The sequence below is a fragment of the Chrysochloris asiatica genome, unplaced genomic scaffold, assembly GCF_000296735.1.
Source record: "Chrysochloris asiatica unplaced genomic scaffold, ChrAsi1.0 scaffold00161, whole genome shotgun sequence".
In the NCBI taxonomy this organism is placed as follows: domain Eukaryota; kingdom Metazoa; phylum Chordata; class Mammalia; order Afrosoricida; family Chrysochloridae; genus Chrysochloris; species Chrysochloris asiatica.
Genome location: NW_006408679.1, coordinates 620219 through 636106, shown reverse-complemented (window position 1 = coordinate 636106; position 15888 = coordinate 620219). Strand labels below are relative to the sequence as shown.

General features: G+C 35.9%; 1 protein-coding gene across 1 annotated transcript in view; it reads right to left on the bottom strand.

Moving 5' to 3' along the window:
* Positions 1-5981: 5981 nt before the first annotated feature.
* Positions 5982-15888, bottom strand: part of CEP170 (centrosomal protein 170kDa) — a 172241-nt gene continuing 162334 nt past the window's right edge. Inside the window, exons 15-17 of the mRNA XM_006871154.1 lie at positions 14757-14850; positions 13539-13590; positions 5982-7520 (exon numbers count right to left, since the gene is read on the bottom strand). Coding sequence (XP_006871216.1) covers positions 7231-7520; positions 13539-13590; positions 14757-14850 — 436 coding nt within the window. The 3' untranslated portion in view covers positions 5982-7230. The remainder of the gene's footprint in view (positions 7521-13538; positions 13591-14756; positions 14851-15888) is intronic.

The following is a 15888-nucleotide window of genomic DNA, read 5'->3' as shown; positions in this document are numbered from 1 at the left end:
GCTCTATGGTGAAGATGAGGCTTTCCAAAGCTTTGGAAATAGGGTCACTATGAGTTGGAACTGACTTGGCAGCACACAACCACCACCACCACCAGCAGGTTGGACACTGTCCTCCCAAAATCCATGTCCTTGGATTTTGGAATGTGACCTTATTTGAAAGTGGGGTCTTTGAAGATGTAATTAGATAAACGAGGTCATATTGGAGTAAGGTGGTTCCTTTATCCAATACAACTGATGTCATTTTTTTTTTAAGGCTTTTATTGTGCATTGAGTGAAAGTTTACAGGCAGATCATCAGTTTTACATTAAACAAATAATACATTTTTTTTATTTCCATTGTTTTTATTTCCTTCCTTTTCCCTTAATTTACCGTTTTTTTTTTTTTTTCCTTTTGGTTCTTTTTTTTTTTAAACACTCAGGCATATATAATAATTAACACCCACCAAAGGGCACATTCTGCAAGTCTGCCTCCTGGCCACCATCTCTTAGTCCCTCTCTTCCCATGAGTGTAGAGTCCTCAGCTGCTCCCTCACTTCATGTCCCCATCTCTGCCTTCATCTCTGGTGTCGCTGCTTCTCTGGATAAGGTCTGGCATTCCACTTGTGTTTTTCTCCCTTGATGGTTCTAGGGCAGAAGTCCTTTTAAGAAGAGAGAGACATAGACACATGTAAGACAGTCATGTGAAGACAGAGGCAGAAACTGGCCATAAGACAAGAACACTTGGGATTACAAGACACTGGAACAGGCAAGAAACGATTATCCCCTTGAGGTTTTGAAAATAACATGGCTCCACCATGTTATTTCAGACTTCTAGTCTCCAGAACTGTGAAAAAATATATTTCTATGATGTTAATTAAGCCACTCAGTGTATGGTACTTCATTACATCAGTCATAGGAAAGCACTGTAAATAGTTTTTAGTATATTTACATAGTTGCACAATCAACACCACAATCGATTTTGCACATTTTCTTTATCCCATTAGAGCACTTCATCCTACCTGCCAGACACACAATGAAAAGCAGTTCAGTTCAGTGAAGTCCCTTTGCAATAACCGTTGCTTGTTTTTGCCTTAGGGAAGTCAATCTCTTCCCTTAGTCAGTTTTAGAAGGCTGCTTATTTCCTGAATTGATCCCAGAGTGGAGAGACAGCATATGTAGAGAGGTAACAGAAACACTTCCTGGCAAAAGACTCTTTGGAGAGCTAGGAATAAATGTCAGAAGGCAGGAGAGGGAGACAGGTAAAGTGTCCCCAAAATAAGCAGTTTGAGGAAGTAATTATATGCATCAAAGTTCTAGGGAAATATTCATGCCTTCTTAATATTGTTAAATGCCATTGAGTTGGTTCAGACTCATACCTGTAGAGGATTTCTGAGAAACGGTTGGTGGGTTTGAATCATCTACCTTTTGGTTAGCAGTCCAGTGCTAATCCTACAGCACCACACCAGAACAGATCAACTAGATTGAGGAATTGGGAGAAAGATAAGGCCTTTGGCTTCTACAAAGATTTACAGCCTGGGAAGCCCTATACAGGGTAGCTATGGCACTTAACAACAACATATTGAGGAATAATTTACATATAGTAAAATATATCATTTAAAGTGTAGTTTAATGTGTTTGTAAATATATTCAGTTTTGTACTATGCCTAGAAAGGACCTTGTGCCCTTTTAGACAATTTCCTCCTTACTCATCTATTGGTAAACATAAAGCTATTTTGTTTCACAAAGAAAGCTATCACTATTGTGTACACGTATTTGTGTGAATCACTGAAGCATATGATAAATGTATATGACTGCATAGGAAATTGCTGGACTGCCAGGTTTTCCAAAATGGTTGAATCATTTTTTTCTGTGACCTTTTCATGCTGTTATTATGAATTCTTCTGGGGTAATTAAAAATTCATGGAAACTTGACTTTTTCTCTTGAAGGGAAGACTCTGGGACATAGCCATGAATAAACTGGTAACTAGAGATGGCAACATTCACATATTGTCCAGATGCTGGGCATAATCGTTGAAAGTATTATGAAAGGTATTCTCATAGTTTGTTACTGAAGAGACACTACTGGGAAATCAAGTGGGAAGCAGGCAGGGTCAGAGACAGACTCTCCACACACCTTCAGAGAGCTGGACACAAAAAGAATGGAGATCAGACAAAGGTCCTATTTTCCACATGTTTCTTACTTCTCAAAAATCAATGGAAATTCTCATTGAAGGAAAGTCCCATATTGATGCATTTTTCCCAGGAATAGTTTGTAACAGGACTCCTACATTTATTTTACTTAATACAAAGTGCCTGGTTAAGATGGTGCTGCTTTCCCGAAAGCAAAGTCTCTCTCATTACACACCAACAAAGGCTCGACTGAGACAGCTTTAGGGACACACTCCTAATATACGGTTTCCTGTATAGAGTTTCTGCGGAGCAGGTGGTGGGTTTGAATTGCCGACCTGTGGTTTGCAGTCCAGTGCTGATCCTACAGTACAGAGGCAGCCACTATATATTTACAGTCTTGGGTTTATTTCCTCTTCAAAATTAGAGTGAAACCAGCAGTTCATTGACATGGTTCTTCCTTCAACAAAGCTGCAGAGTGCAGTCCCTTACTTCTTGAAGCTTCAGTTTCTTCACTTCTAATGAATAAGTAATAACATCTCATTTATTTAAGTGTGAGGATTAAAATGATGAATTCAAAGCATGTAATATATATCTGTAAGTCAAAAAGTATTTCTACAAAATCATGCTGCTATTGTTAAGTCAGTTCCAACTCAAACCACACCTGTTATCAAATTTCCAAGGTTGCTTTCAACTACTGATCTTGCATTTAGCAGTCCAGAGCTTTTCCTACAGAGCCACACCAGGGCTCCAAAAAAATCATAGAAATGTTTATTAAATAAAAATGTCAAAAATGAAACTATTGTACACACTTCTGAAGGGGGTGCTACCATCTAATTCTCCCCCAAAGAAATCTGCGCTCTTTGATTTTCCACCATGTCAAAATAGTAGGTTTGGCATCCTTGAGGCATTCAAATTATATCCCTTTTCAAGGTCCTTTGAGTTTGGGGAACAAAAAGAAGTCTGAAGGGTCAAGATCAGGACTGAAGAGTGGGGTAAGGTTTCCCAATTAAGTTTTCCTAGAACAGCCCTTGCTACCCTAGAATGATGAGCTAGTGCACTGTGACATATTGGAGTGTCCTGGTGTGGTAGGCTAATGCGCTGGACTGCAAAGTCAGTTTGAACTGCAAGGTCAATGGTTCAAGCTTATCAGCTGCTCCTCAGAAACCCTATACAGGGTTGCTATGAGTTGGAGCCAACTCAATGGCACTTAACTATACATATATATCTATGATCTCCTTAAGGAGAGCCTGGGTAACTTCTAAGGCTTTCTCTGTCATAGTAGGAAAGGCCTGTAAGCAACCAGTAGATGTGTCAACCATGACTTAATAGGTATTTGTAGCCTTGGGATCAATTCATCACAGTAAAGTCCATTTACTAATCCTCTCTGGGAGAAGTTCCTCCCCTTTGAATAGGCTGTAGTAATGGCAGGGGTCTTACCCTGAGGTAACAACCCTGAGGGTTGTTTTGGGTTAAGGTGGTACACTTTCAGGTCACTTGTTCAATTATTTTCCCTGCATGTCTAATGATAGCTATTTTATTAATAGTCTTTGTGACTCGGCTCCTGTGTGAAAAGGCTTGATGGAAGTTATTCACAAACTTCCAGACAAGGGTCCCAGGAAAAAATGTCTTTCCCTGGAATTCTCACCAGCTGAGGGAATTAAGGTTATAACCCTGCTCTTTGGTCCATTGTTCTTCTTCAGCAGTGCAAGGAGGCTTACTCCCACTCACTTCTAGGCCAGGAAGTAATGCTAATTTTAATGTCCCCTAGTTGAAAGGGTCATATTAATCTTAAGAATATCAGCCTCCCAAAATGACAACAGGCTGAATGAAATTCACAGCACAAATTACTCAGGGTTTAGTCTCAGCCCTAGGAATTACATATTACCTACATACTCATGGAGGCCTCAGGCATCTGGCAAGGTCAAAAGGGCTAACTAGACCCTCAAGAGAACATTAGCCAGATTATGCCAAGAAACCAAAACCGACTGGATGTGGAGTCTACCAGTTGCCCTCATTAGGATCAGAGGCAGTCGTAATGGGACGATTGGGTTAAGGCCCTTTTAAACTAAGGTGTATCCTTTTCAACATCATTATTCAATCTGTATACTGAGCAAGGAAATCAAGAAGCTGGACTATATTGGGAAAAACGCTGTATCAGGATTGAAGCAAGACTCATTAACAACCTGCAATATGCAAATTACACAATCTTGCTTGCTGAACGTGAAGTAGACTTGAAGCACTTACTGATGAAAATCAAAGACTACAGACTTATGGAGAAAAGATTGAAGTTTAAAGGATTTCATTTTACCTAGATTCATAACCAATGTCCATGAATGAAATGATGTGTTTCATGGGGCAAATGTGCTGCAAAAGACCTCTTTAAAGTGTTAAAGAGCAAAGATGTTACTTTGAGGTCTAAGGTGCAACTTACCATAGCCATAGTATTTTCAACCACCTTATATGCATGTGAAAGCAAGACAATGCATAAGAAAGACCAAATAAGAATTGATACCTTTGAATTATGGGGTTGGTGAAGAATGCTGACTATAACATGGACTGTGAGAAAAATGAGAAAATCTGTCTTGGAAGAAGTACAGCCAGAATGTTCCTTAGAAGTGAGGATGGCTGTACTTCATATTATGTATATGTATATGTAATCAGGAGGGATGTCATTGTGAAACACATCAGGTTTGAGGAAATCCCTCAAAGGGATGAACTGACATAGTGGCTACAACAGTGGGTTTAAATATAGCAATGAAATAGGAGGATGGAGCAGGTCCAGGCAGTGTTTATTCTGTTGATCCAGTGTTGCTATGAATCAGAACTGACTCAATGGTACTTCACAACCACCATCACCATCATGCCTAGACGCAAGCAAATTATCCCAATATCCAAACATAAAGCAAGCATGGATTTCTCCAAAATAACTGAAGAATTTATTTATTTCTTTCCCACCCTCCCAAAATCTTAGAAGATGGTTTATAAATAGATATTTGGTAAACTGGTGGGACATTAGCAATTCAGGTGGAATAAAAAAAATAACGTAAACCACTGTATAAAGTTCCAGAAACACTTTATTTAAAAATGGAGTTGAAAATGCATAACAAAATAACCTAAGTAATAAATGTAACAAAAATAAATAAGGAGAATAATGTATTCATACAAAATAAAAATAACATAGTAAAAGGCCAAATGTTTACCAAGGAACAAAACTGTGTAAACACTTAAACAATAATGTAAGTAGATTCTAGTATGTTCTTAAACAACTCCTTACCTTCTACTTCCATGTGGATATAATCCGTACCCAAACATTAAATAAAAAAGAGAATAATGGTGATTATTTTGTTTGACTTTTTAGAAAATGGATTGACCCTGTTTCAATATTTTAGTTTTTCTTTCCTTCAACACATTTTTATCTTTCCATTCATGTTCATTAAAACATTTTTTCAATCTTCCTTTATTAGATAAAGTGGGGGAATTTAGTTTTAACAGAAGAAAATTCATTTACTTTTTTTCATTTTCTTTTAAGTTAAAGAAATATATGAGATCCATTATACAACAGATTTTTGTTTTTACATCTCTACAAAAAAAAAAAAAGTTTTTTTGCATCTTTATTTACTGGTCCTATAGTTCAGGATTTTAGAAATCCTATAAAGTTTTGAAATGTACAGAATTAATTTGTTTCTTGAACAAATGTAGCTCAGGATATATGCTGAAATATTAAAGACCATTTCATAGAAGTTGCAGTTTTAACCTTTATTATAGACTGATGGGATCAGGGGGAAAATCCTGGTCCTGCTAATAATATTTAACTGAATTAAGATTCATCCAAATTAAGTGTTCTGGAAACACAAAGATAATGACTTTCTTATTAAACTTATCCAAATGTGAACTTAAGGGAAAGAAAAAAACAAGTCTGTAGAAGATTATTTTCATAGGTTTTCTGTTAAGTAACATAGGCTCAAAGCCGTTGTCATTGCCATATTTTAGAGTTGTGATAAATGGGTAAGACTTAGGAATTACTTTTGGGGGACTATAGGGAAACACACAAGCAATTTATTGCTTGAGGGTGAAACTATCAACTAATCTTATGACAATTGTTCTCTGAGTCTCCTAAGAAAGAAAATTTTAACCTCATGATCATTTCAAGGGATTTTTTTTTTTTCCAACTGTCACATATAAACTTGGCAACACAGGACCAATATACATGTTCTTGGTTTAAAAAATATACTCCACCTAAACGATATGTCTAGTTTAATCTTTCTAATTATTATTTGACCTAAAATGAGACAAAATCGTATTTTAATTAAAAATAAAAAAAAGGAAAAAAGTGCCAAATTGATCTTTTTGAAAGTGGAGTAAAACACTGTGGGGTTAAAACAAACACAGTATTAGCAATTTCCTATGTACAAAGAAAGATAATTAGTCCTTACTGAGATATAGATATGTCCACCTACCACTGCCACTAAATGTTAGTGCAAACATAATAATTAATTTCCGTAAAACCCAAGACAATTTATGTAGCAACAAAGTTTATAAATCACATATATGTTGGAAAATTTTAGGACACAAGAATGAATGTTTTGAAAGGCCTGTTTTACTGTGAAGAGTAATATGTCACTGTATCTCAATGGAAATGAATACTACTGTAAATCCTATAATTAAGAAACCAATATAACTGCTTAACAAATCTGTACAGATGAAGTCCATTTCAGGGAACAGCTTGGCACAGGAGATACAGGGTTTCGGAAATGTTGGTACTTAGTTTGCTTGTAGGTCACAGCATGGCTTAAAAACAAAAACAAACAAACAAACAAAAACAAAGATCTATGAAGGAAAAGGATTCAATTATAGAGTTCAATTTGAAAGTCATAAAACCACAGAAGGCAAAAGTGCCACGTCAGCTTTTTCCTATATGTGCATCAAATGGCTATCTAAATATCTTGAGAGTATTAATATGATACCACATTATAGAAAAAAGCAAATAAATAAAATTAAGAAGACAGGGATTACAAAATGGTAGTTGACCAAGCTGTCTTGTTTTGTGTAAGTCAACACTGTGCTGCTTCCAATATTCCTAGTCATTCCACAGGCAATTCGTTTTTTAACAATCAAGAGAACGTCATTCATGTACTGTAACATCTTCCTCTTCCCCATCAGGGTTGAACCTATTGAAATGTATACTGAAATCAGCTTCAGATTCGGCATTCTCAAACTCAGCTGAGACAGATATAGCAGCAGGATGAAGAGCCCTAGCTTCTGGTTGGCAAAGTGTTGGTGTCTGACCAGAGTTGCTGTGGTTATTCACAGGACTGGACTTCTGTTTTGGCGGAGATGGCAAGATAGCATTGGGAAATCCCATGTTATTCAGAGCCTCCAAAGTCCCATCTGGGTCAATCATAGCATTGATTGCTGAAAGAAAAGAAAAGAGAAAGGAGTTGGGGGGTGGGTGGGTGGGGGTAAGGGGGAGAATGTAATTCTAAACAAAGTTACATTTGGATATGAACACTGTTGTGATGATTTTGATAATAGCTCAACATTTGGGACTTAAGTAATCTTAAAATTAGCAAATCCTTCCCATACTGTATCTAAAACTCTATTCTTAATGATCATATGCCTAACCCAAAGTATACCTTATACAAACCTGAATGCTTTGCCTACTCATTTTGATAGACTCACTGATGGGAATTCAGAACCTATTACAAGACTGGGATTTGTAGATGTGACATTCAAAACATACCTTTTTGAAATTTGCTTTCATTAATGTGAAAAACCAGTGGAAATATTGGTTATGATTTAAATAACTACTTCTAGACCTTTTTATCCCTCAGATAACTGAGGGGTTAGTTGCTAAGATGAGGTTCAGGGTTACCTAAGGTTGGGGAGACTTGAGCGATACTGACATAATATGAATGCTTATACAGCATGTTGCTGTTCACCTTGGAGAAAAGGCTAGGACATCAGCCATATTCAAGTGCATATGCATCACAGAGCCATAAGGGTTCCCTCGTAGCCTAGGCACTAAGACCCTGTGGAAGTCCCCAAAAGTCAAACAAACTTTGTTATCTTCCTGGGAGGGGTCAGTTAAACATCAGCTTTTAATCCAAAAGATACTTTGTGGGATGGAAAAAGTTGCTAGGCAGTGATTTTCAACTTGGCATTGGGTAGGGTGGGGATGTGGGAAATGCACACACTCCAGTTATCATTCAGTTATCAATCATTCAGGAGGTCCTTTTAAAAGGACAGGAGCCCTGGTGGCACTGTAAGATAAGCACTGGACTGATAACCACATGGTTGGCAGTGCAAACCCATCAGTTCATCTGCAGGAGAAAGATGAGGCTTTCTACTCCTGTAAAGATTTGCAGCCTCAGAAACAATATACAGGGTAGCTATGAATCAGACTTGACTCCAAGACAGTGGGGTTAAATGTACAGTCCTATTCTACCAGCTAACAGTGCATTCTGTTAGCAAGCTACTTTAACTCATGGAAATATTTACCCTCAGATGTGCTGAGACAGAGAAAAAAAAGAGTAACTTAGGCAAGATCCATATATTATGCTGATTATCAATTAGGAAAAGAAGACTAGCATGTGACTCTGGAAGGTTCTTGTTGTACCACTTAGGCCATTTCTAGGCCAAGACATAGAGCCCTTCATGCAAGATCTAGATCTTGCATTGTCCTTGGCAAAGTTTAGGAGGAAAAAGTTTCTTTTATTCTCTTCTCTCCATATGAGTCTGTTTCTCATGGCCAATATGCATTTATTTCTTGTGGCTCATCCAATTAACCATGATTTGTAATAGAGTGTGAGTCTATTTGGGGTCTGTCAGTTTGTCATAGTGTGGTGGCTTTCATGTTGTTGTGATGCTGGAAGGTAGGTCACCAGTATTTCAAAGACCAGCAGGGTTGCCAATGGTGAATAGACTACAAAGAAGGAAGAGGTGGTATAGTTCTAAAAAAAATTAGGCACGGAGAAACTTATGTATACCAATAGAACATTGTCTGACATAGTAGCTTGAAATGAGCCTGTCAGGTTGAAAAGCACTAAAATACTATTGGGGAAGAGCTACTACCTCAAAGTAGGACCAACCTTAATGTAGACAGAATAAAGCTTTCAGGACCTTCATTTGCTGATGTAGCACAACTCAAAAGAAGAAGAAAACATCTGTAAACATCCATTAATTTTGCAACAAGAAATGTGCAAAGCAAGAATCTAGGAAATTTGGAAGCTGTCAAAAATGAAATGGAACACATAAGTTTGTTGTGCTAGGCATTAGTGAGCTGCAAAGGAGCCCTGGTAACATACTGGGATACACACAATTTCATAAATCCTTGGGAGCAGTTCTACTCTGTCCTATGAGTCGGAACTGACTCAACAGCAGTGAGATGAAATGGACTAGTATTTGTTCACTGTGAGTCAGACAATCATACAGTCTTTTATGATGGGAACGAATTTCACCATCAATGCGAACATTTCAAGATCAATCCTGAAGTACAATGTCTTCACTGATAAGATAATATCCATATACCTATAAGGCAGACCACTTGATAAGGCTATTATTTAAATGTGCACACCAACCACTATGCCAAAGATGAAGAAATTGAACATTTTTATCAACTTCTGCAGTCTGAAAGTGATCAAACATGCACTCAAGATGCAGTGATAATTACTGGTGGTTGGAAAGCAAAAGTTTGATACAAAGATGCATCATTAGTTAGAAAATATAGGTTGGTGAAAACAACAATGCTGGAGGTCACATGATAGAATTTTGTAAGATCAATGACTTATTCATTGCAAACACCTTTTTTTTTTTTAAAGCAACATAAATGGCAATTACACACATGGAACTCGGCAGATGGAAAACACAGGAATCAACTAGACTACATCTGTGGGAAGAGATGGTAGAAAAGCTCAATCTCATCAGGCAAAACAAGGTCAGGGCCTGACTGTAGAATAAACCATCAACTGCTCACATGCAAGTTCAAGCTGAAGCTGAAAAAAAAATTAAGTCCACGATAGCCAAAATATGACCTTGAGAACATCCCATCTGAATTTAGGAACCATCTCAGGAACAGATTTCATGCATTTAACATTAATGACCCAAAGACCAGAACAATTATGGGATAATATCAAAGACATCATACATGAAGAAAAAAAAGGTCATTAAAAAGACAGGAAAGGAAGAAAAGACCAAAATAAATATCACAAGAGGTTCTGAAACTGGCTCTTGAATGTACAGAAGCTAAAGCGAAAGGAAGAAATGATAAAAGAGCTGAACAGAAGATTTCAAAGGGTGATTTGAGAAGACAAAGTATTACAATGAAATGTGCAAATAGCTGGAGTTAGAAAACTAAAAGGGAAGTACATGCTTGACATTTTTCAAGCTGAAAGAAGTAAAGAAAAAAAATCAAATCTCAAGTGGTAATATTGAAGAAGTCTACTACTAGCAAAATTGAAGGAGTCTACTAAGAGTCCTGGTATGACACTGTGGGTTAATGCGTCAGACTGCGAATCATTTGTACTGTAAGGTCAGTGGTTCAAGCTCACCAGCTTCTTCTTGGAAACCCTATACAGGGTCGCTATGGGTCGGAATTGACTTGACGGCACTTAACAACAACAACTAGCAAAATACTAAATGACATATTTACAAAAGAAGATGTTATCAAAATGTTATAAAAAATAACTGGTTGATGTTCACCCATTTCAAGAGGTAGCATATGATTAAAAAAAACTGATGGTATTTAAGGAAGTTCAAGCTATACTGAAAACCAAGGATCTGGGAATTTATAGAATACTAATTGAAATGCTATCAATGCTTTTAATACAAAATGCATGCTGTGTTGGAGCTGCTCAATCATCTATGCCAAGTCATTTGGAAGATCCAGCCAAACCAACTGGAAGAGCTTCATATTCATGACCATTCCACAGAAAGGTTATCTAAGAGAATGCAGAAATTATTGAACAGTATCATCAATATCACACACAAGTAAGATTTTGAGGAAGGTCATTTGAAAAGTGTTGCAGCAGTACATTAACAAGGACTTGCCATATATTCAAGTCAGATTCAGAAGAAGATACAGAACAAGGGATATCACTGCTGATGTCAGATGGATCTGGCTAAAAGAGAATATTAAAAAAAATGACTATTTGTATTTCATTGATTATGCAAATACATTTTGACTGTGAGGATCATAACAGATTGTGGATAACACTGCAACAAACAAACAAACCAGGAATTCCAGAACAGTTAATTGTGCTTATTCAGACCCTATAACTAGACCAAGAGGCAACAGTTTGAATAGAACAAGGGGATACTGATTGGTTACAAATCAGGAAAGGTGTACATCAGAATTACATCCTTTCATGATACTTATTAAATCTGCATGCTGAGCAAATAATCCAAGAATTTGTACTGTCTGAAAAAGAATAAGGCATCAGAACTGGAGGAAGACTTCTTAATAACCTGACTTAACAACCTTGACTGTTTTAAGTAAAGAGGACTTAAAATACTTACCAAAGAATATCTGACTTACAGTCTTCAGTATGATTGTATAGTAACATAAAGAAAACAAAAATTCTCACTACTGGACCAATAAGTAACATCATGGTAAATAGAGAAAAAGATTGAAGCTTTCCAGGATTTCAGGTTAATTGGATTCATAATCAATGTCCACAAAAGCAGCAGTCAGGGAATCAAAAGACGAATTACACTGGTCAAATCTATTGCAGAAGATCTCTTAAAGTTATTATTAAGAAAATAAAGATGTCACTTTGAAGACTAACATGGCCCTAAACCACACCATGGTATTTTCAATTGCCTCATATGCATGTGAAAGCCAGACAATGAACAAGGAAGACTGAAGAAGAATTGATACCTCTGAATTATGGTGTTGCTGAGGAATATGAAATATATCATGAAATATCAGGAGACTAAATCTGTCATGAATGAAGTACAGCCAGAATGCTCTTAAAAGTATACTTTGGGCATATTATCAGGAGGGAACAGTGTCTGGAGAAGAACATCATGCTTGGTAAGTAGAGGGTCAGTGAAAATGAGGAAGGCATTCAGCGAGGCAGATTGATACAGTGGCTGCAACACTGAGATCAAGCACAGCAAAGATGGTGAGGATGGTACAGGACCAGGTAGGGTTTCTTTCTTTTCTACATAGTTTTGCTATGAGTGGGAACAAACTAGATGACACCTAAAAACAACAATAACACATTCCAAATATTAAGGTTTTTTTTAAAAAAAACAATTAAAATAAGGCATGAATAATGTATATGTATTTTTACAATAGAGACAGCAGGTTTCATAAAATAAAAATTTCAACTGCATACTTTAAGAGGAAGACCCACAACAAGATAGAATGGCACAGTAGCAGCAGAAATGGGCTCAAGTGTTACAACTATTGTGAGGATGGCATGGGATCAGGCAGTGTTTCATTCTTATGAGTTAGAACTGATTGAACAGAAGCTAACAACAATCGAATATTCTGACTTAGAACATCTAACCTATTCTAAATATGTGGTTGTTAAGTGTCGAGTAGATTCTGACTTACAGCAACCCTGAATAGGGTTTCCAAGGAACAGATAGTGTGTCTGAACTGTTGATCTTGTGGTTTGTAGTCCAGTGCTAATTCTACAGTGCCATACCAGGAGTCCAGATATAAGCACTAAAATATGCATCAAGTTTAACTTTACTATATCTTTAATTCTTCATATTGGGCTTTAAAACTTCTTTTTAATGAGTAATTTGGATATGTAGAACTCTAGAAAAAGTTTGTGGAAAAATGGAATTAAAAGATAATTACCTATACATAACTTGCAGCATCATAGCAACATGCTATCCACCACAGTATGGCAAACTGACAGATGAGTAGTGGGGCAATTTAGGATAAATGTTCCTAAGTGGTATTTCTTACAACACTCTTATTATCAGTATATCATTTGATTAAATGTAATGACATGTACATAGAAATATGAGGGGACTTCTTCCAGTACTCGTCTTGTCAGTCTGTCATAATGTGGTGGCGTGTGTATTGCTGTGATGATGGAAATTACGCTGCGGGTATTTTAAATACCATCAGGGTCACCCATGGTGGACAGGTTTCAGCTGAGTTTCCAGACTAAGACAGACTAGGGAGGAGGAGAGGACTACTTGTATATGGTTACCCACAGAAAACCTTGTGAATAGCAGGGGAACATAGTCAGATAGTGCTAGATATGAGCTCCTCAGGCTGGTATGCCCTCAAAATGTGGGGAAAAGCTGCCTCCTCAAAATGGATTGACACAGAGGCAGCAGCAAAGGGTTAAAACGTAACAACTGTGAGGATGGCACAGGTCGGAGCAGTGTTTCATTCTGTTTTCGCGTCATACCTAACAAGAGCAATAAATTGCTAGCAATTTATACTTTGTTCAGAAATAAGTTTACCTTGCAGCTGCTTTTCAACTCTTTTCAGTTCTTGCAAGATAGAAGAAATCTCCTGCAAGGAAAAGTAATGACAAAAATTAGCTAACTTTAATAAAAACATTTTTATTTAACAATGAATCTCACTCTCATTTTATTCATGACACTTAACATTATCTACATGGTAGAATGGGTTTCAAAACATTCATGAAAAAGGGGAGTTGGATTATTAATAGAATTTACATTAGTACTAACATTATAAAATGATATGCAATCAATAAAACTCAAAATTTTAAATCTTAAATGTTGATAAAGGTAAACGTTTTGTAGCAAAAGGAAGGGAGTAATTAACTTTGAACTCTAGGAGCGGAGGTCCCTGGGACCATCAAGCGAGAAGAGCAGAGAGCGGGACCCTACCCAGAGAAACAGTGATGCCAGAGATGGAGGCAAAGATGATGATGTGGAGAGATGGAGCGGCTGGGGACTCTAGACCCAGAGAGGGAGAGGAGTTGTGTGCTGATGACTGGGGGGCAGGCTTGCAGACTTGCAACCCCTTGGTTGGTTAATGATGCATGGAGGGGATTGTAACCATAGCAATGAAATGATATACAATAGGATGAATGTAAAGCTAATGTTCTTCCATGTAAACTATCACATAATTCATAATAAAACATTAAATAATAATAATTATTATTATTTCCCATGGAAAAAAAAATACTAGTAAGATAATTTACTACTAGCATGACCAAATGTTTTAGAAAATCTCTTGTAACAATGTTATAAGATTTCTTTGGAAAACCATGTATAAACTGAAACCTTAGTACTTGGATGATTCTGAGCAATAAAAAAATATTCAGATATTTGAAGAGGAGATAAGCATTCCATTAAGTACCTAAAAACAAGTTATACTAACTGAATATCTGCATTTGGCTCTTATTTCAAATTGTATATTTATAATGTATAACTGTGTAAATGTCTAACTATGTACAAGGACAAGAATGAATAATAGTGAGAAAAACAAAAGTTCCTCCCCCCTTGATATTCTTTGCAACTTTGAAGCAATCAGTATTTTAAAGTCCTGTGAGAGAGGTGAAGGCATAAAATTTCTCAAATTTGTGCTTTTATTTATGTTTCATTCTATAAATAAAAAGTTTTAAAAATAAAAATATAAGCATGCAATCTTTTCCTTGAAATAAAAGCCATGATATAAAATGTTTTAATCTTCAAGAAAAATTTCCATACCATACTTGAAGTTTTCACAATAGGGACTTCACTTTCAGTTCTTAACTTGTTTTCTATTTCATCCCAATTCCGGTCTTTATCTTTAAATAATATTCTATAAATGAATAAATATAAACAAGTTACTTTTCATAGTTTAAAAACATATCAAGACATCATTGCTAATTATAATACTAAAAGGAATGTATTTTAGAAATTAAAAAAGGAAAACACAAAACAGAAACCTAAGCATTAATAATAAAGCCATGTATGTGAGATCTGTATTAAAAATAAAAGTAATAACTAGGACATGCATAAACTCTTTACTATTTACCTCATTCTTTAATGAAAACCAAAAAGGAATATAGATAAATATATAACCCTAAAGTTTAATATAATATTTTAAATTAAAAATATAACCAACTACAACTTTACTCAGATATATGTAATAAAAACCTAAAATGAAATTAAGATGAATTAGGTATGAACAACTATGTCTGTTAAATCTTACAAAGAAAAAGTATCATGTTGACTGAAAAAGATGTGCAAATTTTTTAAAAGTTGAAAATCAGAGTACTTACCGTGCTTTGCTTTAAAAACTTTAATTCATAAAAATATATTTGTTAGTAGTAATCTATCAAGAATTAAAATGCTATCCTTTTGGTAAAAACGATTGCCAGTAAAGATCATTATATATGTTAGAAAAAAAATTCAAATATCCTAATATATAATAAAGAAGTATCATAGAACTTTGTTCTTTGAATGTGATATACTTTCCCCCACATATTTTGGAATTTATAAGACATGATTCAGCTGTTTTAGGCAGATGTAAATTCTAGTCACTTTTTAGGGATTTTAAAAAATGTTTTATTGCATCTGGAAATCCAGTTTAACTACCTTATGTAAAGAAATACTGTACAACATTAAGAAAGCAAGTAATCACCACTGAAAGTTGGTCAATAAGTAGTAAACTAAATTAACATTCTTATTTGTAGTTCTTCAAAGGTCAGTATGCAGGTTCACCTAATTTAGAAACATGGAATTCATCAATGTATCAAGTCTGGAGCCTGCTTAAAAATATAATAATAGCATGAGACCATGGCAATGAGACGATATACGATAGAATGAATGTAAAACTAATGTTCTCCCATGTAAA